Raw genomic sequence first — 27,877 nt, 5'->3', positions numbered from 1 at the left:
TACAAGAAAAAACTTGAAGTCCTTACATTGACAAGATGAATAAGGTTTTCCCCTTTTCCCACTCTCCATCTTTGAATAAAAAAAAAAAAGAAAAGAAAAGAAAAAAGAACTAGATGATAGGGTTTAAGAGTACAAGATCATTGCAACCTAAATTATTATCACATATGCTAAGTTTACATACAATTATTTTGATTCTGGGATGACCTCCAACTCTAGGTTTTGACGTTTTGTAGGCATATTTGCATTATTTTTTACATGGCCAGCAGAGGCAAAGGGATTAGGAGGCATAATTAATTTATCTCCTTCTCCTTCCAACATTTTAACCACATCTTTTATGAAAGGGCGATCCACTGGGTTCCATTGGATGCACCAGAGTCCAATAGTTGCAAGTTTCTTTGCAATTTTATCATCTCCATCATCCTCAACAAAGATTCTTATGTCTTCTTTTTGTTCCAGGATATTGTAGATCCATTCTGGAAAGTAGACTTGGCTAGTGTTTTCAACTGTAATGTCAACATTTTTCCTCCCTTTGGCTATTTCAAGTAACAATATTCCAAAACTATAAACATCTGCTTTAGAAGACACATTCCCAAAATTTCTGGAGAATACTTCGGGTGCAATGTAACCCAAAGTCCCCCTAACTGTAGTCATGGACATTGCACTATGATCCTTTGAACACAACTTTGCAAGACCAAAATCAGAAATTTTTGGATTGAAGTTCTGGTCTAGCAAAACATTTTGAGGTTTAATATCAAAATGGAGGATTCGTTGGTCACATCCTTGGTGAAGATATTCGATTCCTTTTGCTACCCCAAGAGCAATATCTTGCATCTTATCCAAATTAAGAATACAATTCTTGGCATCCGATGAAGATATGAACTTTTCTAGTGAATTATTTGATAAAAACTCATAAACTAGAGCTCGTCTAAATCCATCGGCGCAGAAGCCAACCAAGCGAACCACGTTAACATGATGGATTGTACCAATTGTTCCAACTTCGTTTATGAATTCTTCCCCATTTCCCTTGGAAGTGTTGAGGATCTTCACTGCAACATAGATTTCATGGGAAAGCTTTCCTTTAAATACTGTTCCATATGCTCCTTCACCTAACTTCTCAGAAAATTGATTTGTAATCTTTTTAATGTCGACATACGAGTATCTTGTGGGTTTGAAATTTCTGTAGTCTTCTAAAAACTTCTCAATCTTCACTTGATGTTCTTTTTCTACTTTATCATAAGTATAGAAACGGTAGAGAGCAAAGACAGCAAGTAGTAGGGGTGTCAACCCGGTCCGGTTTCCCGGTTTTTGGCCAAAACCGGAACCGGAACCGGGGTACCCCGGTTCTTGGTTTTGGGAAACCGGAACCGGAACCGGGACCCCGGTTAACCGGGGTCCCGGTTCCCGGCCGGTTCCTGTTTTACCCGGTCCGGTACCCGGTTTTTGAAAATAATTAGTGTTTGGGGCTTATTTTAGGTATTGGGCCTAAAATAAGCCCATTATTTTTTTCATAAGTTAGCTCATTTAAAAAAGAAACTATTAATCTTTTTGTCTAAATTAAAGAGGCTTTATTGTGATTGTTTCAAATAATTAAAAAATAAACCTAAAAAAGCATAAAAATCCTAAATAATCAATGTTTTTGCCTATATGAGCCTTAAAAATAAAAATTCAAATTTTTTAAAATACCCTAAACATAATTTTAAATTAGATACATAAAGAAAACATTAAAACAATAAAAAGTATTGTTTTATATATATACTGAGTATTGCGTAATACTAAGAGTAAAAGAATTAAAATATATATATATATATATATATATATATATATATATATTAATTAATACCCGGTTCCGGTTTTCCCGGTTTTGACTGGGTGCCAAAAACCGGGACCGGAACCGGGGTCCAAGTTTTTTTTTTTTCTGAAACCGGAACCGGAACCGGGTCCCGGTTTTCCGGTTTCCGGTTTCCCGGTTTCCCGGTTTTCCGGTCCCGGTTCCGGTTTCCCGGTTATTTTTGACACCCCTAGCAAGTAGTAATAGAAATGAACCTAAGGTGGCACCTGTGTAATAAACATGTGTGAGTCAATAGTTTACATCTCCCAAATAAAAAGAATTTTGTATGACCAAGACAACTCACCCGTGATCGCTAACTTTGATAATGCACCTGTTAAAGATTTAACATAATTAGCTTCTGATTCTACGTTTCCAAAAGAGAATATATCTTTCGCCTAAAATTTTCTTGCTAATAGCCAAGTTATATTGAATTTAGACCCCCTGTGGTCAAGAGGGCTAAAGGTACTGTGCAGTGAGTTAACATATGTTTATCAAACATTTTATTTTATTTTTGGGTGGAAATGAATGCACGTAGGCTTGAAAACTGTACATGAAGAAATTGAGTACAAAGGTGGAAATTGGAGAGAAGACAATACCTTCGAGGAAGCATTCGGTTTCTAATGCAGTGCTATTATTCTTCAATCTGCATTTCTTGCCTTTTGCTTCACAGTGTACACATGCTGGTCTGGACCATTTCAGTTCAAGATTTTTCTCATCATCACCGAGCACTCTAGTATTTGGAATTGATCGAAGAGAATACATCTTTGTACAAGATGATAGGGGTAAGTCCATGAGGTCATCACGTTTATCGAAGGCATAAACCTGGTGTTTTTGGCTACTAAGACAGCGGATAAACCTGAATTTTACTTCTCTTTGGGAACAATTGAAGAAGACAAAGTCTGTAAGGCCAGTTGAAGAAGATTCCCCTGAAGACCAAGTCTGGTCTTCAGGGGAATCTTGTTCGAATTGGAAAGGCGAGGAAGATAAATTGAGTCTCCTAAGCTGCTTTGGAATACAATGAGCTGGATCATATAATTGAAGTACCTGAGACTTGTAGTCAATCCGTTTGACAAAAAGCTTGACTGAATTCGGCAACTCAACCACTGCATCGTTTGTATCAGTGCAGGAGAGATTAAACCCAGGATATCCACAGTGCTCTGGCTGACTGTTAACCCGGAAGGGAAATCGGATGACTGGGCCACGAGCTCCACACGGCAATTTAGCACACCCATTACTTTGGCATTCTCCAACGTCTATGATGAAAGCCACAAACAACAACAAGAAGTATGAGAATTCCATTTCTAAGCAAAATATCCAATCTCTCTGTTCTGGAATGCTTCTCAGAACAGAGAGATTTACTGGAGATATATAGGCTTTCTCCAATAAATTTCGGATGAACTTCTCTTTGGACTTGGTCCGGCTGTGTTTGCTAAGAGGCTGGACCGGACCGAGCCTCGTTTGAAAAAAACATTCTTCTTAAAATTTGCTTCAACATTTTTATTTTTATTATTATTTAAATAAAATAATCATTATAAAATAATTTTTTTTATTTCTTTATACAAAATACTTCTACTTTTTTCTTTTTCATATTAATTAAATCTCTTACGGTACTATTCTACTCTCTTTTTCAATACCATTGCCGAACACTGCCACTGTATAAACCGGGTGTGGTCCCGTTTGGCACCTGTCGGAAGAGAGATATCCTGGACGGTTACTGTAGCTGATGGAAAAAGAGAAGCAGAGTACAGCAGCGCCAGTCTCCACGTGAACATGCATCATGCTTTTCTATTTTGTTTTTTCCACACCATTTTCAAAAAGTACGGCTGCAATTATTTCTGTATTCAGAAGGCCAATTATTTCTTTCCCTCCCACAAATTATTTACAGGAAATCTTTTTCAAACCGGCCTCTCTCTGCTCTCCCATTCTCTCTATCCTAGTATCTCCATCCATGGTAAGAGGAATGCTCTTCCCTGCTGGACTCACGGTCGTAATTATTGTTCTTGTCCTAGTCCAGGAAGCTTGCAGTGGCAACGACAGTCGTCATCACTCATGTCCTCCTTCTACCTGTGGCAATATACAGAATATAAGCTATCTGTTTCGATTGAAAGGCGATCCACCAATGTGCGGAGATGAAAGGTATAATCTGTCTTGTGAGAATAACCAAACAGTGTTATACTTATATGCTGGGAAATACTACGTACAGGAAATCGATTACGTTGCCTACACAATCCGAGTTGTTGACGCAGGTATTCATGAGAAGGACAATATCTCCTCCATCCCTCGCTATTTTCTAAACAACTACAATTTCAGTTCAGGAGATCCATATACCCTATATTACCCACGTAGCATAAAGGTCCTTTGTAATAGTAATGGTCAGTACGAGAAGGTAGGGCGCCTTTTGTACGACTACGATGGGACGACTATGTCACCGACGGGTTTGGTTTGGGTGAAGTGCGAAAAGCCAATGATTTCTTATCAGTATTTGGATACGTCTAGTTGCTTGAGTAATGGAGTGAATTCTTCCAACTCTTCTCTATTCCATTCCAAGAGCTATCGATATGTTTTATTTTCCTCCTCTATATCTCTAAGGGATTTGGGGGACTCTTGCCAAATAGAGCAAATGTTTCCGACGGCGTGGCCAGTAGATTACCCAAGAACGTGTTCAGACGTTTACGATCAAGTGGCCGATGGTTTTAAGCTTTCATGGGTCCAAGGTTTGTGTGATAAATTTACAGGAGATGATATTTGCTACCTCAAGCACCTGAATTTCCCTGTTCAGTGCGAGCTTCACAGTTCTAAACTATCCGAGATGCTTGGAAAAGGTAAGGTTTCTATCTCACAAAATTGTTTGAAGGATAATATGGAATGGCTCATTGACATGCAACTGGATGAGTTGTGCCTGATGATGATACCAGTAGAGGAGTAATTAATGTAACAACCCAAATTTTATAAAGGAAAGATGAATAATATATATAGTAGATTATATTTCTTGTTAAGCATGGGTCAAGACAAAAGTTGTTTATGCGGCCCAGAGACTTTTGAAATTATTTAATCTACCTTTTCAATTAATTAATTAATTAAATTTATCTATTTTATAGGTATTGGAGCTCTTTACAACATATTAATACCGAAGATTATAAGTAAGATTCTGTATCTCTCATTTGTATTCTTTTAGCACATTATTTTATAGGCTGTGAAGCATGAAAATAGTTTCAACGTGCAAACAAGATGAATATTAATGGCATTTACAAGAAAAAAGACAATTAGTTATACATTGTAACTATATTTCCAACTATAATTAAAATTAAAAATGCTATATTTTTTTTTTTTGGAGTTTTCAAATGCTGATGTTACTCTTTCTTTGCCAAAGCAGAAGACAAATTTGTTGGGCTTTCCGGAGATGATGGGCCATTCTATGAAGGTACGTAAGGTTTCTATCTCAAAAATTTGTATGTGAGTGGTGGGGTGAATGCCAATCAAAGACACACGCAGCATAAATTTATCTATTCATATATGTGCAAATTAAATAGTCAAACTAGCTCAACCCAACTTAAATCCCAAACATGTAAATATTCTAACGTTTATACTTATTTATTCTTTAAGCATGGCCAAGGGGAAAGTTGTTTATGGAATTTTATTAGACCTTAAACTTTTCAAATTATTTAAGTCACTTTCTTCATTAATTAAGTAATATTTTCATATTTCTTGCAGACTCTTTGGGAAAACTAGTGATAATCATGATCACCTGTGGCGGTAAGAACCTTTTATCTCTCGTTTGATTTTTTTTAATTTTTCTTCCCTTTTTAATTAATTAGCAGATAATTCATTCGACTGTGAAATATGAAATATTTTGAAATGAATGGAATGTAAACGAGCCAAGCTTGAGCGAGCTTTCCTTGTTTGAGCTCGGCTCATTTAAACTTTACTCGAGCTCAAGCCGAGCTCAAGGACGAGTCAAAAAAATCGAGCTCGAGCTCATAATAAGTCGAGGCTTTTATATTTAATTTATTTATTTTTATTATAAATTTAAACTTCAAGTACTCTTAAACGGCTGAAGAAACCAGCTTGTATATGAGCATTTGTTTAGCCTAACTAGCCGAATATGGAGCTTGAGTCAAGACAGTAAGACACTTGGTTTCGAAGAGAGAGGATATGCATTCTTTTATAATAAAATGATGCTATTAGGCGAAAAAAAAAAAAAAATCATCAATTTTTTATATTAATATGAGCAACTATATGAACAACTACCAATTCGAGTCTTATACGAGCTGCTCACGAGTCTAACCGAGTCGAGCCGAGCTTGCTTCGTTTAATATTCGAGCTATTATTTGTGTTCACAAAACGCCTCATTTAATAATCAAGCCAAGCTTATACGAGCCGATCCCGAGCTCACTCGCGAACGGCTTGCTCGTTTAACACCCCTAGAAGAAAAGATGAAAATATTATTCACATGAGAAAGAAAACAAAAATTGTGATTAATTACGAGGATTTAGAAAGGCAGTGGGTTGAGCTATAATAAATAAGATGTTGACATTAGGTCATCTACATTTTGTTTTCTTATAATATATTTTGACAATGTTCTTTCATAGGACTATACCTTGCAGCAAGAGTTGTATTGCCAATTCCCTGCTTGATTACGTTTTTGATATATAAATGGCGTAGAAGGCATTTATCGATGTACGATGTTGTTGAAGAATTCTTGCAAAGCCACAATAACCTCATGCCAATAAGGTACTCTTACTTTGAAATTAGGAAGATGACCAAAAATTTCAAGGACAAACTAGGCGAAGGAGGCTATGGCACTGTATTTAAAGGAACACTTCGAAGTGGCCAACTCGTAGCTATAAAGATATTGGGTAAGTCCAAAGCTAATGGACAAGATTTTATCAATGAAGTTGCAACCATTGGAAGGATTCACCATGTTAATGTAGTGCAACTCATTGGTTTTTGTGTTAAAGGATCAAAGCGAGCTCTAGTATATGAGTTCATGCCTAATGGCTCCCTGAATAAATACATATTTTCCCCAGAAGAAAGTACCCTCCTAAGCTATGACCAAATGTTTGATATAGCTCTAGGAGTGGCTCGTGGAATTGAATATCTACATCAAGGATGTGCCATGCAGATTTTGCACTTTGATATCAAGCCTCACAACATTCTTCTTGATGAGAATTTTGCTCCAAAGGTTTCTGACTTTGGCTTGGCAAAGCTATATCAAGTAGATGATAACATTGTTTCTTTGACTGCTGCAAGAGGGACATTAGGATACATGGCTCCTGAGTTGTTCTACAAAAACATTGGAGGCATTTCATACAAAGCTGATGTTTATAGTTTTGGAATGTTATTGATGGAAATGGCGGGTAGAAGAAGGAATGTAAATGCATTTGCAGACCATTCAAGCCAAATTTATTTCCCTACTTGGGTTTATGACCAATTGCATGATGGAAAAGACATAGAAATTGAAGATGTTACAGTGGAAGAAAAGAAAATAGTTAAGAAGATGACCATCGTCGCCTTATGGTGTATACAGATGAAGCCTAGTAATCGCCCTTCAATGAACAGGGTCATAGAAATGCTTGAAGAAGAAGTTGAAAGTTTACAAATGCCTTCCAAGCCTTTCTTATCATCAATAGAGAGCCCCATGAGAGATTCTGGAGAGAATTCAAATCAAACTTGCTCATCAATTCAATCAGAAGAATCAAGTCAAGCAACTCAGTTTTAAATGCAAATTAAGTGATACGAGTCTCCTTAATTACATTCCCATTAAATAGGGGCAATTAGTGTTCTCATCTATATTTGATAGCACAAAGATGCTTGATGTTTATGTGTAGTAAATAAGACCAGTTCCTTTGATTTATGATAACTTGCCTTATTACATCATTTCTTTTGTTTGAAGTCTATTTTCTCATATTTAACCAATGAATTCAGTTTCAGTTTGAGAAGGTATGGTGCTATGCTTCTCATTCACTGCTTCGTAAAATTGGCATATCACAATTCATAAGTTTTTGTTTTAAACGTTGAAGAGAACAAGCTAATCGAGCAACTGTGTTTTCAAAGCTTTGGAAGTATAGAGTGTTTAAACAATGGTTAAATGTTTAAAGTCACCCAAGAAAGCTTTGGATCTGATGTATGTGTTGGGTGTGCATTGATTAATATGCTTGTGACAATATTTAAATTTTAGCATATAACATGCTTGAGGAAACACTGGAGAAGAATGAGATTACTTGGACGTTGATGATAACTTAGTGCATGCAATTGGGGTACTCAAGAAAGGCAATAGATTTGCATTTGGATACAATTTTGAGTGGTTAGGTACCATCTTAATTGGTTCACTCTAAGTGCATTTTTATCAGCTTGGGTGGAGTTAGAATTGTTCTCCCTTGGGCAACAATTGCATTCTTGGGTTACTCTTGTGGGGTTGGCTTTAATTAATGCTTGCGTGTGTGGCGAATAGATTTGTTGATGATTCAAGGAAAGTGCTCAATCGGATATGAGTATCTTGTGGGTTTGAAATTTTTGTAGTCTTCTAAAAACTTCTGGATCTTCACTTGATGTTCTTTTTCTACTTTATCATAAGTATAGAAACGGTAGAGAGCAAAGACAGCAAGTAGTAATAGAAATGAACCTAAGGTGACACCTGTGTAATAAACATGTGTGAGTCAATAGTTTACATCTCCCAAATAAAAAGAATTTTGTATGACCAAGACAACTCACCCGTGATCGCTAACTTTGATAATGCACCTGTTAAAGATTTAACATAATTAGCTTCTCATTCTACATTTCCCAAAGAAAATATATCTTTCGCCTAAAATTTTCTTGCTAATAGCCAAGTTATATTGAATTTAGACCCCTTGAGGTCAATAGGGCTAAAGGTACTGTGCAGTGAGTTAGCATATGCTTATCAAACATTTTATTTTATTTTTGGGTGGAAATGAATGCACGTAGGCTTGAAAACTGTACATGAAGAAATTGAGTACAAAGGTGGAAATTGGAGAGAAGACAATACCTTCGAGGAAGCATTCGGTTTCTAATGCAGTGCTATTATTCTTCAATCTGCATTTCTTGCCTCTTGCTTCACAGTGTCCACATACTCGTCTAGACCATTTCAGTTCAAGATTTTTCTCATCATCACCGAGCACTCTAGTATTTGGAATTGATCGAAGAGTATACATCTTTGTACAAGATGATAGGGGTAAGTCCATGAGGTCATCACGTTTATCGAAGGCATAAACCTGGTGTTTTTGGCTACTAAGACAGCGGATAAACCTGAATTTTACTTCTCTTTGGGAACAATTGAAGAAGACAAAGTCTGTAAGGCCAGTTGAGGAAGATTCCCCTGAAGACAAAGTCTGGTCTTCAGGGGAATCTTCTTCGAAATGGAAAGGCGAGGAAGATAAATTGAGTCTCCTAAGCTGCTTTGGAATACAATGAGCTGGATCGTATAATTGAAGTACATGAGATTTGTAGTCAATCCGTTTGACAAAAAGCTTGACTGAATTCGGCAGCTCAACCACTGTATCGTTTGTATCAGTGCAGGAGAAATTAAACCCAGGATACCCACAGTGCTCTGGCTGACTGTTAACCCGGAAGGGAAATCGGATGACTGGGCCACGAGCTCCACACGGCAATTCAGCACACCCATTACTTTGGCATTCTCCAAGGTCTATGATGAAAGCCACAAACAACAACAAGAAGCATGAGAATTCCATTTCTAAGCAAAATATCCAATCTCTCTGCTCTGGAATGCTTCCCAGAGATATATAGCTAGGCTTTCTCCAGTAAATTTCGGATGAACTTCTCTTGGACTTAGAGTCTTGGACTTGCGTAGTAATGGTGACTGTATGAACCGGCTGTGGTCCCAAATGTTTTTCAATAAATCCGAATGTGGTCCCGTTTGGCAACCGACGGAAGAGAGATTTCTTGGACGGTTTCTGTAGCTTATGGAAAAAGAGAAGCAGAGTACAGCAGCGCCAGTCTTCACGTGAACATGCAGGCTTTTCTATTTTGTTTTTTCGACACCATTTTGAAAAAGTACGGCTGCAATTATTTCTTTATTCAGAAGGGGAATTATTTTTTTCACTCCCACAAATTATTTACAGGAAATCTTTTTCAAACCGGCCTCTCTGCTCTCTCACTCTATGCTAGCATCTCCATATCCATGGTTAGAGGAATGCTCTTCCCTGCTGGACTCACGGTCCTAATTGTTGTTCTTGTCCTAGCCCATGAAGTTTGCAGTGCCAAGGATAGTCATCATCACACATGTCCTCCTTCTTCCTGCGGCAATATTCAGAATATAAGCTATCCGTTTCGGTTGGAAGGCGATCCACCAATGTGCGGAGATCAAAGGTATAATCTGTTCTGTGAGAATAACCAAACAGTGTTATACTTATATGCTGGAAAATACTACGTACGGGAAATCGATTACGGTATGTACACAATCCGAGTTGTAGACGCAGGTATGAAGAAAGACAAAACCTCCTTCATCCCTCGCTATTTTCTAAACCGCTACAATTTCAGTTCAGGGGATCCATATTCCTTACGTTATCCACATAACATATATGTCCTTTGTGATAGTGGTCAGTACCGGCCGATAAGGTACCTTTTGAGTTGGTACGATGTCGGTATGCGAGAAACGGGTTTGGTTTGGGTGAAGTGTGAAAAGCCAATGATTTCTTATCACTATTTGGATACGTCTACATGCTTGAGTAATGGGGGAATGAATTCCTCCAACTCTTCTCTATTCCATTCCAAGAGCTACCGATATGTTTTATATTCCGACTATATATCTCTAGACGATTTGGGGGACTCTTGCCAAATAGAGCAAATGTTTCCGAAAGCGTCGCATAGTGGTTCCCCAATTAAGTGTTCAGACGTTTACGATCGAGTGGTCCATGGTTTTAAGCTTTCATGGGTGCAAGTTCTGTGTCATAACTTCAGAGGAGATGACAGTTGCTACCTCAATCACGCGAATTTCCCTGCTCAGTGCCCCTATCCCAGTTCTAAACCATCCGAGATACTTGGAAAAGGTAAGGTTTCTATCTCACAAAATTGTTTCAGAAAAATATTTAATTCACCTTTCAATTAATTATTAATTTTTTTTATTTTTTATTTTTATAGCTATTGAAGTCGTTACCAAAATACTGCTACCGCAGATCATCGGTAAGATCCTATATCTCTCTTTTGTTTTCTTTTAGCATATCATTTCTTGACTGTGAAGCATGAAAATAGTTTCAACGTGCAAACAAGATGAATATTAATGGCATTTACAAGAAAAGGACAATTAATTATACATTGTTACTATATTTCCAACTAAAATAAAAATGCTATTTTTTTTTTTTTTTTTTGGGGTTTTCAAATGCTGATGTTATTCTTTCTTTGCCAAAGCAGAAGACAAATTTTTTGCCAAAGCAGGTTGGCCAGACTATGATCGTAAGCTTTCTATCTCAAAAATTTGTATGTGAGTGATGGGGTTAATGCCAATCGCAGCATATATATATATATATATATATATATATATATATATATATATATGTGTGTGTGCGCGCGCGTGCAAATTAAATAGTCAAACTAGCTCAACCCAACTTAAATCCCAAACATGTAAATTCTAACGTTTATACTTATTTATTCTTTAAGCATAAGCATGGCCAAGGGGAAAGTTGTTTATGGGATTTTATTTAAACTTTTCAAATTATTTAAGTCACTTTCTTCATTAATTAAGTAATTTATATTTTTCATATTTATTGCAGTCAGTTTGGGAAAACTATTGATAATCATGATCACCTATGGCGGTAAGAACCTTTTATCTCTCATTTGATCTTCTTTAATTTTTTTTTCCCTTTTTACTTGATTAGCAGATAATTCGTTCGACTGTGAAACATGAAATATTTTGAAATGAAGGCAAGATGGAAATATTATTCACATGAAAAGAAAACAAAAATTGTGATTAATTACGAGGATTTCGAAAGGCAGTGGGTTGAGCTGAAATAAATAAGATGCTGACAGTAGGTCATCTACATTTTGTTTTCTTATAATTTATCTTGACAATGTTCTTTCATAGGACTGTACCTTGCAGCAAGAGTTGTATTGTTGATTCCCTGCGTCGTTACGTTTTTGATATATAAATGGCGTAGAAGGCATTTATCGATGTACGATGTTGTTGAAGAATTCTTGCAAAGCCACAATAACCTCATGCCAATAAGGTACTCTTATTTTGAAATTAGGAAGATGACCAAAAATTTCAAGGACAAACTAGGCGAAGGAGGTTATGGCACTATATTTAAAGGAACACTTCGAAGTGGCCAACTCGTAGCTATAAAGATGTTGGGTAGGTCCAAAACTAATGGACAAGATTTTATCAATGAAGTTGCAACTATTGGAAAGATTCACCATGTTAATGTAGTGCAACTCATTGGTTTTTGTGTTGAAGGATCAAAGCGTGCTCTAGTATATGAGTTCATGCCTAATGGCTCCCTGAATAAATACATATTTTCCCCAGAAGAAAGTACCCTCCTAAGCTATGACCAAATGTTTAATATAGCTCTAGGAGTGGCTCGTGGAATTGAATATCTACATCAAGGATGTGCCATGTAGATTTTGCACTTTGATATCAAGCCTCACAACATTCTTCTTGATGAGAATTTTGCTCCCAAGGTTTCTGACTTTGGCTTGGCAAAGCTATATCAAGTAGATGATAGCATTGTCTCTTTGACTGCTGCAAGAGGGACGTTAGGATACATGGCTCCTGAGTTGTTCTACAAAAACATTGGAGGCATTTCATACAAAGCTGATGTTTATAGTTTTGGAATGTTATTGATGGAAATGGTAGGTAGAAGAAGGAATGTTAATGCATTTGCAGACCATTCAAGCCAAATTTATTTCCCTACTTGGGTGTATGACCAATTGCACGACGGAAAGGACATACAAATGGAAGATGTTATTGAAGAGGAAAAGAAAATAGTTAAGAAGATGACCATGGTCGCCTTATGGTGTATACAGATGAAGCCTAGTAATCGCCCTTCAATGAACAGGGTCATAGAAATGCTTGAAGAAGAAGTTGAAAGCTTACAAATGCCTTCCAAGCCTTTCTTATCATCAATAGAGAGCCCCATGAGGGATGCTGGAGAGGATTCAAATCAAACTTGCTCATCAATTCAATCAGAAGAATCAAGTCAAACAACTTAGTTTTAAATGCAAATTAAGTGATATGAGTCTCCTCAATTACATTCCCATTAAATAGGGGCAATTAGTGTTCTCATCTATATTTGATAGCATAAAGATGCTTGATGTTTTTGTGTAGTAAATAAGATCAGTTCCTTTGATTTATGATAATTTGCCTTATTATATCATTTCTTTTGTTTGAAATCTATTTTCTCATATTTAACCAATGAATTCAGTTTCAGTTTGAGAAGGTATGGTGCTATTCTTCTCATCCCCTGCATTGTAAAATTGGCATATCACAATTCATAAGTTTTTGTTCTAAATGTTGAAGAGAATGAGCTAATCGAGCAACTGTGTTTTCAAAGCTTTGGAAGTATAGAGTGTTTAAACAAAGGTTAATTAATGTTTAAAGTCACCCAAAAAAGCTTTGGATCTGATGTATGTGTTGGGTGTGCATTGATTAATATGCTTGTGACGATATTTAAATTTTAGCATATAACATGCTTGAGAAAACACCGGAGAAGAATGAGGTTACTTGGACTTTGCATTTGGGGTACCCAATTAAGAAAGACAATAGATTTTCATTTGGATACAATTTTGAGTGGTTAGGTACCATCTTAATTGGTTTACTCTAAGTGCATTTTTATCAGCTTGGGTGGAGTCAGAATTGTTGTCCCTTGGGCAATGATTGCATTCTTGGGTTACTCTAGTGGGGTTGGCTTAAATGCTTGCGTGTGTGGCGAATAAATTTGTTGTGATTCAAGAAAGTGCCCAATCGGATGGTAGATCAAAATTTCATGTCTAGATATGTATCAGAGCTGATGTTGAAAGTGAAGGGAATTATAAGGAAGTTTGGAACTTCTATTTAAAATGATCAAGGACCATTTTTTGGCAAACCACCCTTTCTAGTGTCCTTGAGGCGTATACAAAATCTTTCTGATTTGTGTATGAGTGAGCAAGTTTATACCCACATGGTGAAACTACTTCTTACGGCAATTTGTCTTGAAATTCTCTTATTAGCATATATGCACGGTCTGACATAATGGAAGATGCTTGAAAAGCTTTTGATGCTGCTTAAGAGTTTTATTTCTTATAATACGATTGTTCATAGTTATGCTAAAAGTTTGTACTCTGAAAAAGCCTTTAACCTTCTTCATGAAATTAGAGGATACAGAAATCAAGGCGAGAGCTTTCCCTTTTGGTAGCCTTTCGAGTGGAGCTGCTAGAATGGTTGCGATTGGTAAGAGCAAGTAAATTCATGCCAGGGTACTAAAAACAGGGTTTGTGTAAAGCGAATGCATTTGTAAGGCTTTGGTCTCCATGGGCTGTAGGTGTTGAGAGATAGAATCCGCTTTCCAAGTTTTGAAATCCACTTATAAATGGATTATTTAGAATTTTTGTTTTCGGAAAGCATATAGTTCTACCAACATGATTTAGGTGTTAGGATTTTACAAACCAAAAGTGTGATTGTAAATCTAATTACAGAAAATATATCATTTGAAAATGCAATTGCAACTTAAAAATGTAAAAAAATAAATATGCGTTTTCAAATTACAGTATGTTTGATTCAACAAAAGCAAGAAATTCCAACACGTGATCAACAACACCAATATTGGAAAATGGGCAATATTTCAAAAACCAAAGGGCATGAAACTAATCAACTAACAATAATAATAATAATAATAATAAAGCTTACATATCTACGAATCTTTTTTTTAAAAAAATTCTTTTACAAAGAAATGAGGAGATTGAAGAAAATACAGGCTTCGTGACTTACCTGACACTAACACAGAATGTCAACAAAGATTTGTGTGTGCATGCCACATTTTTCAGGCAGAATATGGTTCATGAAAGAGACTAATCAGCCCCTGCATGATCAAAAAATTGTAGCGCTGTGGGAAAATTGTTCATCAATCTGTTGGCGTGGAAATTTGTCTAATCGGCAAGAAACAAAGTACTGAATAAATTTGCTGCAGAATTTGTTTCACAATGAACTGTGCTTGACGATAATAATTTTGATCTTTGAAAAATCATATAAAAACAATCTAACAATATTCTAAGTTATGCAGAGGTAGAGTACTAAAATTGCAATCTTTATTTTTCAAATGTAGTTAAAACTGCTTTTTTATAAACAATGAATCAAACACAAGCGCTTCTGGAAACATCATATGACAAAGCAGATAATGCCGAGGATGCTACAAAACTAATAGTGAAAGCCCTTTTGGTGTTTTTCAGGAGAATGAAGACTCTTGAAATTCAACAATATTTGAAGAGACGGTTTCTCAATAAATATGTTTTTTGGGTCATGATATATGACTCTAGAAGCCGTATAGATGCAAAGCTCTCTAGTGTGATGAAAAATAGAGATTTGAATTGGATGCCAGCTAAGTCAAAAGAGCTGGTTGCAATTCAAAGCCGTTTGTCTCTAGTGGATTTGGGTGTTCATAATATGTCTATTTGGCAGCCTTCATTGAACCGCAAATATTCTTGTAGGGACACATGGGAGGCTCTTAGAGAAAAGTTTCCTAAAGTTGGATGGCATAAACTAGTATGGTTTTCCTTTCCTATTCCTAAACACTCTTTCTTCCTATGGCTAGCTATTAGAGGGGGCTTTTTTTTTTTTTTTTTAATCAAAGCGGAAGAGGGGGAAAAATGGAATAGAGGGGGCTTATATACTAGGGATAGGTTGCTAAGTTGGGGTATGGTAGGGGATATGAAGTGCTTATTTTGTCACCATACTATTGAAAGTAGGGAGCATTTATTTTTTTAGTGTGATTGGAGTAAGTGGTTAGAGAGAGAAGTGATGCTTAAAAGTTTGGTTAGTCCTATTTGGCTGGATTGGGATGAGGTGGTGAGGGAAGGCATGAAGGCATGGAAGGGGAAAAATTTGCAATGCACTATGTGTAAATTGGCTTTTGGGGCAATTGTGTATCACAAACGGAAGCACCGGTATAGTATTCTGTTAGTTCTTGTGTTGGCTTAATTCAGTTCCAAAATGCAGATGCTACTGTTTACGGGCTCAAATACTGATATATAATGCTCAGAATCCAATCTCCACCGTTCATAATGTAGATTCATGTGTTATGAACGTCCCTGCAAAATTTCAGCTCAATCGGATCACAAACGCCCATCGATCGGAGCTGTTGATCAAGACTGGACAGGCCAGGTCCGGACCGCAATTCCCAGGGTCCGGACCTCATTTCTAGAAACTAAAATCTTGCTCCGCAAAGCCGTGTCCGGACCGCCCATTAACATGTCCGGACACCCCGTAAGTTTTAGGCCCAAAAACGTGATTTTAAGTGAGTTAGGTCTAGGGTTTTGTCGGGTGTATATATACATCAATATAGAAGAGAGATGTACGAATTTTCACTCCCAGAGAGTTTGTCGGAGGCTGTGCTAAGAGAGATCATATATAGAGAGCTGTTATGCACGAAATTGTAAGGAATTCCACATAAGAATTCCATGTGCTAAGAGAGGGTTTAAGATATTGAGTGTTAGGGTTAGTCTCTCTTAGAGTTAAAGGTTGTGTCTTCATCACAGATCATATACAACCGAAGTCTACCGGAGTTTCGGTAAAGGAGATCAAGTAGAAGGATTGTGCCAGATGTTTTGGAAAGGGCTACTGCGGTAGAAGTCAAGTGGGTCGCTTGTCTTATGCAAGGGAGTGTCAATTGCAAAGGTTTTGTAAGTGTGAACTTCTTGTAATCCTTATTCTTTTATAGTTGATTGATTTCCTGGGTTTGGCTGCCCCGGAGAGGTTTTACATTTTAGAGAGTTCTCTAAATGGTTTCCTCTTCGTAACCAAAATATCTGTGTCTGCCTCTTTATTGCTTTATATATTTTGGGTGATTGAATTGTTTATTGCTTCATAATATTTAATTCCGCGTATTATTTGCATACACCTATTCAACCCCCTTATTGGTGTCATTTGGAGTCGTATTTAGAATTTTCAATTGGTATCAGAGCAGGTTCACTCTGTCAAAGGATTAAATTCCTGAATGTGATCCTATAAACTTTCTAGATGTCCCAAACTCTTGATTGTTTCGAAACTGTTGATTATACGTTTTGTGAAACTATTATGTCTTCTAATAAACATTATTATTCTGATAATGAAATTGATCTTCAAGAGACTTATAATTTGTTGTTTGCGAAATTCTCTGAGCTACAAGTTATTAATTCTAAGAATCTAAAGAAACTGAGAGAGGCTGAACATGATAAAGATGAGTTAATTGGTGAATTGAGTGATTCTCTTGATTTGTGTAAAACATTGAAATCTGAAAATCATGATCTTGCTAATAAAGTGGAGTCATTAGAGAATGAATTAAAGGAGTCCAAAACTCTATTGGAAAAATTCTCTAATGATAATCCTGACAAAATTTTGCATACCCAAAAATCTACTTGTGATAAACTTGGGATTGATTTTGACAAGATTATTGCCCCTTCCTCTAACCTTGCTTCTTCTTCCAAGAAAGTTTTTGTTGAAACAGAAAACTTGGAAGAGCCATTGGATAAAGATAAGCTAGTTGCTGTTCAATCCTCAAGAGGAAGAGGAAAAGCAGTCTTAAAGAAAAAGAAGAAAACAGCTGCTGCGACCTCAAGAAGTAAGAAGGGTAAGAAAGGTAAGTACTCTCGTGTTGAGCACTTTCTACCTAGAAGCAACTCCAACTTTGTTTACCTTGCAAGGAACTAACCTTCTCAAAGGTTCATTCCTACATGTCATCACTGTAGTAAAATTGGGCATATTCGCCCTAATTGTTTTCAATTGAATAATCATGAGTCAAAAAGAGATTATTTTCGTTCTAAGAATAGTCATGAGGAATTATTCAAAATGCTAAGGGGTGTTATCACACAGTTAAATGATTTGGACAAGAGTCGCACATTTGTGCCCAATATGAAGAAAGTTTGGATTAAGAAGGTTGATACCATTCACTCATTGAGGGGGAGTGGTAGTGATCTCACCTAAATTTAGGTGAGTAAATAACATGTCTAGGAATTATTGTTTTGCTTATTTTTTAAAATCCTAGAGCATGTTGTTTTTCTTTATGCATTGCATTTTTGTTTGTTTTGCATTTATTTTCGTTCATGTGCATTTCTTTTGTGAAAAATTAAAAAAAAAAAAAGACAAAAATATGTTACTTTATTTGTTTTCTTTTCTTTCTTTTGTCTTATGCACCTAGATAGTCCATTAATTTCTCATGTTGCTTTTTATGGATTTAATTCCTTGCGTCTTGGAATGTTCTTAATATGTATGAGATGAAAATTTGTGTCAATGGACTTGTGTTTGTGGTTACCTAAAGCCTGAGCTTATGTGGTACATTTTGCCTATGCTTTATCTCTTGTGCACTGTTAAACTTAAATTGAGGTTTTGTTTCACTTTATTTGTGAGGTCTATTAGGAAACCATATGAGATTTTTGACTAGTCATATTTTTCAAATTGACCATATGCTAGTTGAACCTATGGCTTAAAAATTCCTGTTTTCTCTTTTGTGATAAGCACCAAAAGTTTAAGGACACTTTCTTAAAGAGAAAAATAAACAAGATAGTAAAACAAATAAAATCAAAAGATCATATTCCAAAAGGAATTTATTTCACTGTGTCAAACTTGTGCAAAATGTATTACAAAGAGAAATGTATAGGATGAGAGTGGCTAGGCCCTAGTATGATAAGGTTTGACTTTTGATTTGATATACTTGTCAAAATCTCATGGTGGTGAAACTTTCTCCTCATTTTGTAAGTTGAAAATTTTTCTCTTTGGATGGCTTACACACACACCCACACAAGCATGGGTTGAATGGAACATTTTTTTTTGCTTGGGTTAAGCAATATGAGTTTCTTGCCATTTATAGTCTCATGTATATTTTGCATATTTGGAGCATGTTTGGAATATTCATTGTGCAATACATGAGTCATTGATGTGTTATCAATTGTGTTCATGTGACTTTTGAGGGGGAGAAACATGTTTTGCATTTCCAGTTTCTTGTTGTTAATTGAGTCATACATTGAGGGGGAGTTTTGCTAATGTTTCTTTGTGATCATGCATTCTACATCAATTTTTTATCATGAGTTGTATTTATGTCTTCTTGTTCCACATATGCCTTGATATATTCTGTGAAGTGTTTCAGGAAACATGAAGACCTTTTGTCATTCTGTGACAAAAAGGGGGAGTAAATATGGGGAGATGATGGGATTGGCTCGACATTTTGGTTTTGTCACTGAATTGCCAAAGGGGGAGTTTGTTAGTTCTTATGTTGGCTTAATTCAGTTCCAAAATGCAGATTCTACTGTTTACGGGCTCAAACACTGATATATAATGCTCAGAATCCAATCTCCACCATTCATAATGTAGATTCATGTGTTATGAACGTCCCTGCAAAATTTCAGCTCAATCGGACCATAAACGCCCATCGATCGGAGCTGTTGATCAAGACTGAACAGGCCGGGTCTGGACCGCAATTCCCCGGGTCCGGACCTCATTTCCAGAAACTAAAATCTTGCTTTGCAAAGCCGTGTCCGGATCGCCCATTAACATGTCCGGACACTCCGTAAGTTTTAGGCCCAAAAACGTGATTTTAAGTAGGTTAGGTCTAGGGTTTTGTCGGGGGTATATATACATCAATATAGAAGAGAGATGTACGAATTTTCACCCCCAGAGAGTTCATCGGAGGCTGTGCTAAGAGAGATCATATATAGAGAGCTGTTATGCACGAAATTGTAAAGAATTCCACATAAGAATTCCATGTGCTAAGAGAACGTTTAAGATATTGAGTGTTAGGGTTAGTCTCTCTTAGAGTTAAAGGTTGTGTCTTCATTACAGATCATATACAACCGAAGTCTACCGGAGTTCCGGTAAAGGAGATCAAGTAGAAGGACTGTGCCAGATGTTCTGGAAAGGGCTACTGCGGTAGAAGTCAAGTGGGTCGCTTGTCTTATGCAAGGGAGTGTCAATTGCAAAGGTTTTGTAAGTGTGAACTTCTTGTAATCCTTATTCTTTTATAGTTGATTGATTTCCTGGGTTTGGCTGCCCCGGAGAGGTTTTACATTTTAGTGAGTTCTCTAAATGGTTTCCTCTTCGTAACCAAAATATCTGTGTTTGCCTCTTTATTGCTTTATATATTTTGGGTGATTGAATTGTTTTTTGCTTCATAATATTTAATTCCGCGTATTATTTGCATACACCTATTCAACCCCCTTATTGGTGTCGTTTGGAGTCGTATTTAGAATTTTCATATTCAATTTTGCAATAGAGTGAATTTTGAGAAGCAAATATTATAACTTATTTGTTGAGAGATTAGTACAAGAATCATGGGATAGGGGAAACGAAAATTCAAGCATACTGTTGAAAATGCCAAGATTTGTGAGAATTAGAGCATTCCTTTGAGTATCTTGGTTCAAAATGGGTGACGAAGGTCTTTTTTTTTCTTTGATAGGTAGTAGTATTTTTTTTAGCTTGTGATTTTTTTTTTTTTGTGTATGAGACCATTTGTAATTGTTTTCATTTGGGTTTGGTTTCTTGTTGTTTGATGTAAAGAACTGAGTTCCAGCTTTATTGTTGGTGTGTTTTAGTGTTTTGCTTGTGTTGAAATGAAAATTTTATTCATTAAAGAAAAAACAAAAAAAGAAGAAAGAAAAGAGACGGTTTCTAGAGTTGGTGATCGAAAGGACACAATGTAATTAATGAGAAACTGATCCAAATGAAGATTTCAATTTTCTTTTTTCCTTTTAGTTTTCTTGGACTTTGTATATTCTTTTGAGCCTCTTTATCTAAGAAGTTGCAGTTGCTCAAGATCAGATATGACTTGTTATTCATAATAAGAGAATTTTCTGAGGAATTTTGATTGCTAATGAGTTATCATTGTTGGCAGCAAACTGAACTTTTATCAAATCGCTTTGGTTAAAACTGATATCAAGTAGATACTTAATCCACCTGTTAAATTTTTAGTGCTACTATAATGTCATACTCAATCAGCAGATGACACTTTTAATAAAATTATTGATTAGAAATTTAAGAAAAAAGATTTTAAAAAAATAATTCATTGGACCACTATTCAGCTAGGGCCATTTTAGAATGTTTCCATCCCATCACAACAAAAGCCCACACATTCTCATCCAATGACTTGAGAAAAGATTGAGATTGTGCCTTGACAACAAGGGTCAAAAATACACTCAAAATGTTAGTTCAAAAGGAGTGAATCTTGATAATAATTGAGAGGATCATATTCAAACCCCAATGCACCACACAAGCAATAATGAAATAAGATAAAATAAAATGCTACAGTGAAAGGAAAATTACAAGGATAATCACCCAAACAATCAACACCACATTTTTGGTGACGAAATGAAAATCCTTTGAGCATCTCAAAACTACAAGGCAGTCAAACTCAAAAAAAATCAATCACTACAGAAAATTCAAAGTGACTTCTATGTACATAGACAAACTCTTTGCTTACCCCTTTGCCTCCTTAGCAGCTTCAGCTTCTCACTGGCCAATTCTATACATAAGTTACGTACCAACCCACTGGTACACTTCAACGATTGAAAGATATGATAAAGGCTTGTGGTTTGAAACAAAATTCCAAGAGAGATGAAGCAACAAAAGCTTTCAACAATAGCTCTCTTAGCACACAACAAGGTGAAGCTAAACAACTTTACAAAACGTTCTAGGGGCTTAGACTTGGTCTATAGTAGACTATCATCATCCTTATAAAGATAAATGATAGAAAACCCTAATCCTTTTGTGTGAAAAATGCTTCAACATTGTGTAGAAAATCCTTCAGTGTTAGGATGTGTAAATGCACTGTCAAGACACCTCTAGGGTTTCTTCATAAAAAGCCATGAATATAGAGAAGTATCAGGACAGCTTGCTGACGGTGCTGTCGGGTAGGCTCTATAATTAATCTTCCATGAGTAGCGTCAGGACATTTTTTTTATGGTACTTCTAGCAATGCTCTCGGGTAGGCTATGAAAATATCCTTTTACAACCAACTTTTAGGATGTCCTTATGATTTCTTCATAACAAACTATAAAAATAGATCACCATCTCGAGTGGGCTCTAGAATTCATCTTCCACGAATAGCATTATGACATTCTTCTGACGAACCTTTTGAGGGTGCAATTGGGTAGGCTCTGAAATTTTCTTTTTACATGTATAGTGTTGGCATGTTTTTCTGATAGTCTTCTATGGTAAGCAAAAGTTCTATTATCACACACCATGTGAGAACGATATATGATGGTCTTTCTGACAGTAGCTTAAAATTTTCAATCTAAGCCTAACTTTTTACACCAAAACATTTAGGTGATAAAAAGTTTACAACCGTTGTTTTTATCACCAAAATGGGCCAATATCTAAAACCTAACACACATTAACATGGTGGATCCTACCCATTGTTCACACATCATTTATGAATTCTTACTATTTCTCTTGTAGGGTTTCAGATCTTTACTAAAACATGAATTTATTGAAATTATTTTCTTTTAAATAGTGTTCCATAAACCTTGTGGCCTAACTTCTCAATAAAGTGATTGATTAATTTTTTTAGGGAGATTGATACTTTAGGGATTTTAGTGAGCCATAACATAGTATGTTGAAACACCACACAACCCAAAAGCTTAAGCCTATGGGTTTGATTTACTATGGCTTTTCAATATAATTAATGACAAATGGCTAGATATTGACATTGACTTGGTGTCAACATAAGTAAAGACGCATGCTACTATGGTTTGGGGTTGGTTCGCGTCCACCCCAAAAGGGTTGGGGTTGTAACGCCTACAAAATTAAATAATTAATTTTACTTAACTTGGAGTGTGACTCATAGTGTTATCAAACTAATTAACTAATAATTAGCTGAATTCATCACGCTATACTAAATATCAGAGTATACTATAGCAAAAAATGAAAATAAGTGATATGAGGCAACTAATCATATGATCTTCCTTAAATAACATCATGTATCATCAATATAGACTCGAAGCCTCCAAACAACATTGCTATAACGATAATAACTAACACCTGTCTAAGCAAACTTGATAGTGTGAGTCATTTTCTCGGCATCTTCATTCCAGGGAATTTTTCATTATACAGCCTGACAACATGCTAATATGCAAAACACCAAAGTGTTCCACAAGTGAAAGAAAGTAATTGTGTAAATCCATGACTTATTAAGTAAATTATTAGGAAATTGGTCTATGTAATGAGCCCTAATAAAAATGTGTTACTACAGTGAAATTAGTCTATGTAAATTAATGATTTAGTAAGTAAATTATTATGTAATTACTAAATTTTAAGTTATTACACCATTGAAATATGATTTACTTTTAAAAAGGTGTGGCATAATTCCGGTGATAAGTCACTCATGTTTTAATGCAAGAAATAATGTGTTAGACACATACAAATCTTAATATAGTCATAGAAATTCTCCATATGGTCTGCTCGGATCCTTAACTTCTTTCTGCTTGGGTTGATGTTGTTTCGTGGGATCTGTAGTACAATACCAGTATCCCGAATATTGCCGCATACCGTCATGTACTTATAGAGGTCGATCATTCGTGAACAAAAAGCAAATGTTTGGTAAAAAAATGAAACATTCGGTGACTGGTGAGGATGCATGAGAAACCCAAAAGTACCTCTTAAAATCATTTCCCGACTTAACCAAGATTCCAAACATCCGTAAAAAGAAACAACAAACCATAATAACGTGACATAACAAGCTAGTAACGTATGAACAAGTTTATAGCTTTTTGAAAGTTTAGCTAATCCGCGCATGATTATTGGAAAATCCAAACGAAATATACTTGAATGTCTTTAAAATACACATGATACTAGCTTGTTAAACAAACAAAAGCAGTAGATTAAAGCAAAGGAAAACAGACTAATACATATTAAGAAAAGATTGTGGCCGGTTTGACTGGGTGAGGCTGTATGTGTGGATTCGTTTTCTTCGGCGTGCTTTTCCTGCCATTGGTGCGTTTTCTTTTATTTTTTTGTTCTTGTTTTAATAGTGGACCAGGCCCATTCAGATAGTTTCCATTCACCGTCAGCATTGAAACAACACTTCAGAAACTTCATTGGGTATATAAATAATCTTCTTTTTTTTTTCTTTTTCGACATAGGTAAAGAAAGTAAGTTTTCTCCGGCGTGCTTCCTGCCGTTGGTGCATGCGTTTTCTTTTTGTTTTTTTGTTCTTGTTTTTATCAAAATAAATGGTGTGAGAAGGATCACTTGCTAGTTTATTAATAATGATGATTAAGATAATGTAGACCGTAATGGAAACGTCTTAGACTCAAGTAATCAATTATAAAAGCATCCATCATCCTTCCATGGGGCATGTATGTAGACCTATTGACTTGAAAAATCAGCACCGAAGGAGCATCTCCTCCTTCCTTTAAAGTGGTGGATAATAAATAGCCCATTCTTCCACATGAATTTCTTTGAAAGCTATAATTACTATGGCTTTTCAATATATTAATGAATTCATAGGACAAGTAATCAACCACCAACATTAATAATGATGGTTAAGATAATGTAGACCGTAATGAAAACGTGTTCGAGTACCTCATGGTCATAGACTCATAGGTCAAGTAATCAATTAACTATGTGTCAAATTAGACATTTTTGTATTTTTTTCATTAAAATACTTTTAAATTTATTAAAAAAAAATAACCATTTGAAAATACTTTTAATGTACCTCATGGCCATAGACTCATAGTTCAAGTAATCAATTATGGAATAGGATCTTTTCCAGTCTAAATGGATAGGAGAATATCTAGTTCAAGGCTAGATTTCTTTTAGAAATCTTAGAGCCATAAATAAGACACTTGTCCCACTAACAAAAAAATAATAATAAAATATTATTTTATATTAAAAAAAATTAAAAAACAAAATTAAAAAATATTATGGGGTGGCTAGCCACCCTATTGGGGGTGGCCAGACCACCCCAACCACCCCTTAATATTTTTTAATTTTTTTTAATAGAAAATAATATATATATATATATATATATATATATATATATATTTTTTTTTTTTTTGTTAATGGGACAAGTGTCTTATTTGTGTTTATAGGATTTCTTAGAAATCCTAATCATGAACTGGATCTTCTCTAGTCCAAAATGGCCTGAAGAGGATCCTATTCCATCAATCATAGGGATATTCCAACCTATTAACTAAGCATCCATCATCCTTCCATTGAGCATATAGACCGTGTAGTAGTGGTCTATTGAGTATAGGGATACTCATAGACTCATAGACTCATAGTTCAAGTAATGAAGGTGGGATCAATAAATTATGATAGGTAAAGCATGTTTGGTCAAGAGTTTTATCGTGAATTATTCGGCAATTTCGTAGGCCTACAACTTATTAATTTCACGAACACTAATTTTCTACTACTCTGACTCTACACGCAATATTTATTCTTTAAATTATTAAAAAACATTAAAAAAAAAAGTGCTTCTCACATACTAAAAACACATGTCACTTTTAAAAGTTAATTTGTATGAAATTTCTTACAAATCAATTTATAGGAAATTTTTGTCCAATGTAGACTAGTTGCCATCAAAGATATATAGTCAATTCTTGAAAATAGTTTTTGGGGTTACTAACATAGCTAGGTTTTGGGGGTGGCTCATGGCCACCCCGAGCAGCTTGGACTACCCCCTTTTCATTTGGGTGGCCGAACCACATCTCACAGGATGGTTCAGCCATGCATCTTAAATGTTTTTTTTTAAAAAAAAAAATTTAAATTTAGTATTAATAATTAAAAAGAATAAATTTGGTTTTTCAATTGCCAAAGCATGGGTATTTTTGAAATATTATGATCAAACTTTGTTTTTCCATCTATTCTAATGGTCAAATGCCAGTAGATTGGCCTTTTTGCCACAAAAATCGTAGTTTGATGTATCAAAGTGTCATGCTTGTCACTTTGTAGGGTTTTTTTTTTTTTTTTTTTTTTTTTTAAATGAGTGATAATTGAAGGGACTTTTTTTGCTATTTTTTTTATTACACATCCAAACAAGTTCTAACATTTGGAGTAATGCTATATACATGCATGACACATCACCCTATTATCCTCATCCTATCCCTCCACAATTGATGTGGTGCATGTGGTCTCCATTATATATATATATATATATATATATATATATATATATAATCTTTCTTTCTTTTTTTTCTTTCCGGCATGGGGTATCCGACTCAAACAAGACGCCAAGGTAAAGAAAGTAATTTTTCTCCGGCGTGCTTCCCGCCTTTGGTGCATGCGTTTTCTTTTTGTTTTTCTAGGGTGGCCCTAGGCCTACGTTTATGAAAATAAATGGTGTGAGAAGGATCACTTGCTAGTTTATTGAAGAAAATGGTCCTGGAGGACCACCAACATTAATAATGACGGTTAATAATTAATATTATGTAGACCTATTAACTAGAAAAATTGGTCAAGTAATCAATTATAAGGATATTCAAACCTATTAACTAAGCATCGATCATCCTTCCATGGGGCATGTAGATCCCGTGTAGTAGTGGTCTATTGACTAGAAAAATCAGCACCGAAGGTGCATCTCCTCCTTCCTTTGAAGTGGTGGATAGTAAATAACCCATTCTTCCACATGAATTTTCTTTGAAAAGCTATAATTTACTATGGCTTTTCAATATATTAATGAATTCATAAGTATAATTGATTCTAAATAAATCTCCAAGTTTGAAGAAGGTAATGAAGGTTGAATCAATAAATTATGATAGGTAAAGCATGTTTGGTCAAGAGTTTTATTGTGAATTATTCGGCGATTTGGTAGGCCAAAAACTTATTAATTTCACCGACACAAATTTTCTATTACTCTGACTCTACATGCAATAATTATTCTTTAAATTATTAAAAATATATATATATATATATATATATATATATATATATATTAATTTCTCACATGCTAAAGACACATGTTACTTTTAAAAGTTAATTTGTATGAAATTTCTTATAAATAAATTTATAGGAAATTTTTGTCCAATGTGGATTAGTTGCTATCAAAGATAGTCAATTCTTGAAAATATTTTTTTGGGGTGACTATAGTAGAGGGTTTGGGGGTGGCTCGTGGCCACCCCCAGCAGCTTGGGCTGCCCCATGTTCATTTGGGTGGCCGACCCACCCCCTCACGGGATGGTTCAGCCACCTTAAATTTTTCTTTTTTTTAAAATAATAATAATAATAATAATAATAATTTAGTATTAATAAATAAAAAGGATAAATTTGGTTTTTTCAGTTGCCAAAGCGTACGTGGGTATTTTCGAACGATTATGGTCAAACTTCGTTTTTCCATCCATTCTAATGGTTAAATGCTAGTAGATTGGTCTTTTTGCCACAAAAATAAAAATATAGTTTCGTGTATCAAAGTGTCATGCTTGTCACTTTCGTAGGGTTTTTTTTTTTTTTTTTTTAAATGAATGGTAATTGAAGGGACATTTTTTGCTATTTTTTTTTTTTTAAAAAAAAAAACACATCCAAACAAGTTCTAACATTTGTTTTTTTATTTTTTTGGAAGATCACGCCACATCAACTATGGGGATGAAAGGGGGATAATAGTAGGGTACAAGCAAGCGGTTTAATAACCGCTATCCACTTTTGTTTACGGTTAACGATTTTAGCGGTAATCGAAGATGGTTGGTAACTATTAACCACCTACCCTTAAATATAATATATATTAAATATATAAAATAATAAAATACCAAAACGAAATCATTTTGGTGTTTAATACCATTTGAAATAGGCCATAAATAGTCCAAAAACAAAATAGGTCCTAAAATGAGGTTTAAGGTGTGCCAAAACACCAAAATAGGTCCAACCTAAAAAGCGTTTATGCAAAGTGGTTTTGGGTTTCAATAACCACTAATTGACAATTATTTCAAAACTACTAA

The 27,877-nt window shown here is 35.4% G+C and overlaps 3 protein-coding genes and 1 pseudogene across 6 annotated transcripts in view; 3 read left to right on the top strand and 1 right to left on the bottom strand.

Annotated features, from left to right (window-relative positions):
* Positions 1–27,877, top strand: part of LOC148587001 (rust resistance kinase Lr10-like) — an 81,772-nt gene that overhangs the window by 19,211 nt on the left and 34,684 nt on the right. The window lies entirely within an intron of this gene.
* Positions 138–9,774, bottom strand: LOC132174661 (rust resistance kinase Lr10-like). Of its 2 annotated transcripts, none has more exons than XM_088514674.1 (4): positions 8,832–9,774; positions 8,540–8,566; positions 8,379–8,462; positions 138–1,214 (listed from the first exon to the last, which is right to left on the bottom strand). In XM_088514674.1, the coding sequence occupies exons 1-4, from the start codon at positions 9,532–9,534 to the stop codon at positions 184–186; spliced, it is 1,845 nt and encodes a 614-aa protein (XP_088370800.1). In that variant the 5' UTR covers positions 9,535–9,774; the 3' UTR covers positions 138–183. The 2 variants fall into 2 exon arrangements, with proteins under 2 accessions (XP_088370800.1, XP_088370799.1); XM_088514673.1 differs by lacking the exons at positions 8,379–8,462; positions 8,540–8,566; positions 8,832–9,774 and adding exons at positions 2,020–2,055; positions 2,133–2,159; positions 2,425–3,189 and having other exon boundaries at positions 138–1,262.
* On the top strand, positions 3,777–8,283 carry LOC148587005 (rust resistance kinase Lr10-like). 2 transcript variants are annotated; one of them, XM_088514666.1, is made up of 3 exons: positions 3,777–4,733; positions 4,947–4,968; positions 6,418–8,283. In XM_088514666.1, the coding sequence occupies exons 1-3, from the start codon at positions 3,777–3,779 to the stop codon at positions 7,545–7,547; spliced, it is 2,109 nt and encodes a 702-aa protein (XP_088370792.1). In that variant the 3' UTR covers positions 7,548–8,283. The 2 variants fall into 2 exon arrangements, with proteins under 2 accessions (XP_088370792.1, XP_088370793.1); XM_088514667.1 differs by lacking the exons at positions 3,777–4,733; positions 4,947–4,968 and having other exon boundaries at positions 6,445–6,684; positions 6,787–8,283.
* LOC132174660 (uncharacterized) lies at positions 9,924–13,152 on the top strand (annotated as a pseudogene). The gene is made up of 5 exons (XR_015911675.1): positions 9,924–10,851; positions 10,943–10,984; positions 11,213–11,236; positions 11,572–11,613; positions 11,883–13,152. The product of XR_015911675.1 is annotated as an uncharacterized LOC132174660 (transcript).

Source organism: Corylus avellana, chromosome 3, assembly GCF_965113065.1.
Source record: "Corylus avellana chromosome 3, dhCorAvel1.hap1.2, whole genome shotgun sequence".
In the NCBI taxonomy this organism is placed as follows: domain Eukaryota; kingdom Viridiplantae; phylum Streptophyta; class Magnoliopsida; order Fagales; family Betulaceae; genus Corylus; species Corylus avellana.
Note: the sequence above shows the minus strand (reverse complement) of the source record. Positions and strands in the feature narration are given on the sequence as shown.

Coding starts and splice junctions, on each gene's coding strand:
- LOC148587005 (XM_088514666.1), top strand. CDS start 3,777: ATGGTAAGAGGAATGCTCTTCCCTGCTGGACTCACGGTCGTAATTATT. Junction 4,734..4,946: donor TGGATGAGTTGTGCCTGATG/ATGATACCAGTA, acceptor GCTCTTTACAAC/ATATTAATACCGAAGATTAT. Junction 4,969..6,417: donor ATTAATACCGAAGATTATAA/GTAAGATTCTGT, acceptor GTTCTTTCATAG/GACTATACCTTGCAGCAAGA.
- LOC132174661 (XM_088514674.1), bottom strand. CDS start 9,534: ATGGAATTCTCATGCTTCTTGTTGTTGTTTGTGGCTTTCATCATAGAC. Junction 8,567..8,831: donor AACCGAATGCTTCCTCGAAG/GTATTGTCTTCT, acceptor AATCTTTAACAG/GTGCATTATCAAAGTTAGCG. Junction 8,463..8,539: donor ATCAAAGTTAGCGATCACGG/GTGAGTTGTCTT, acceptor TTTATTACACAG/GTGTCACCTTAGGTTCATTT.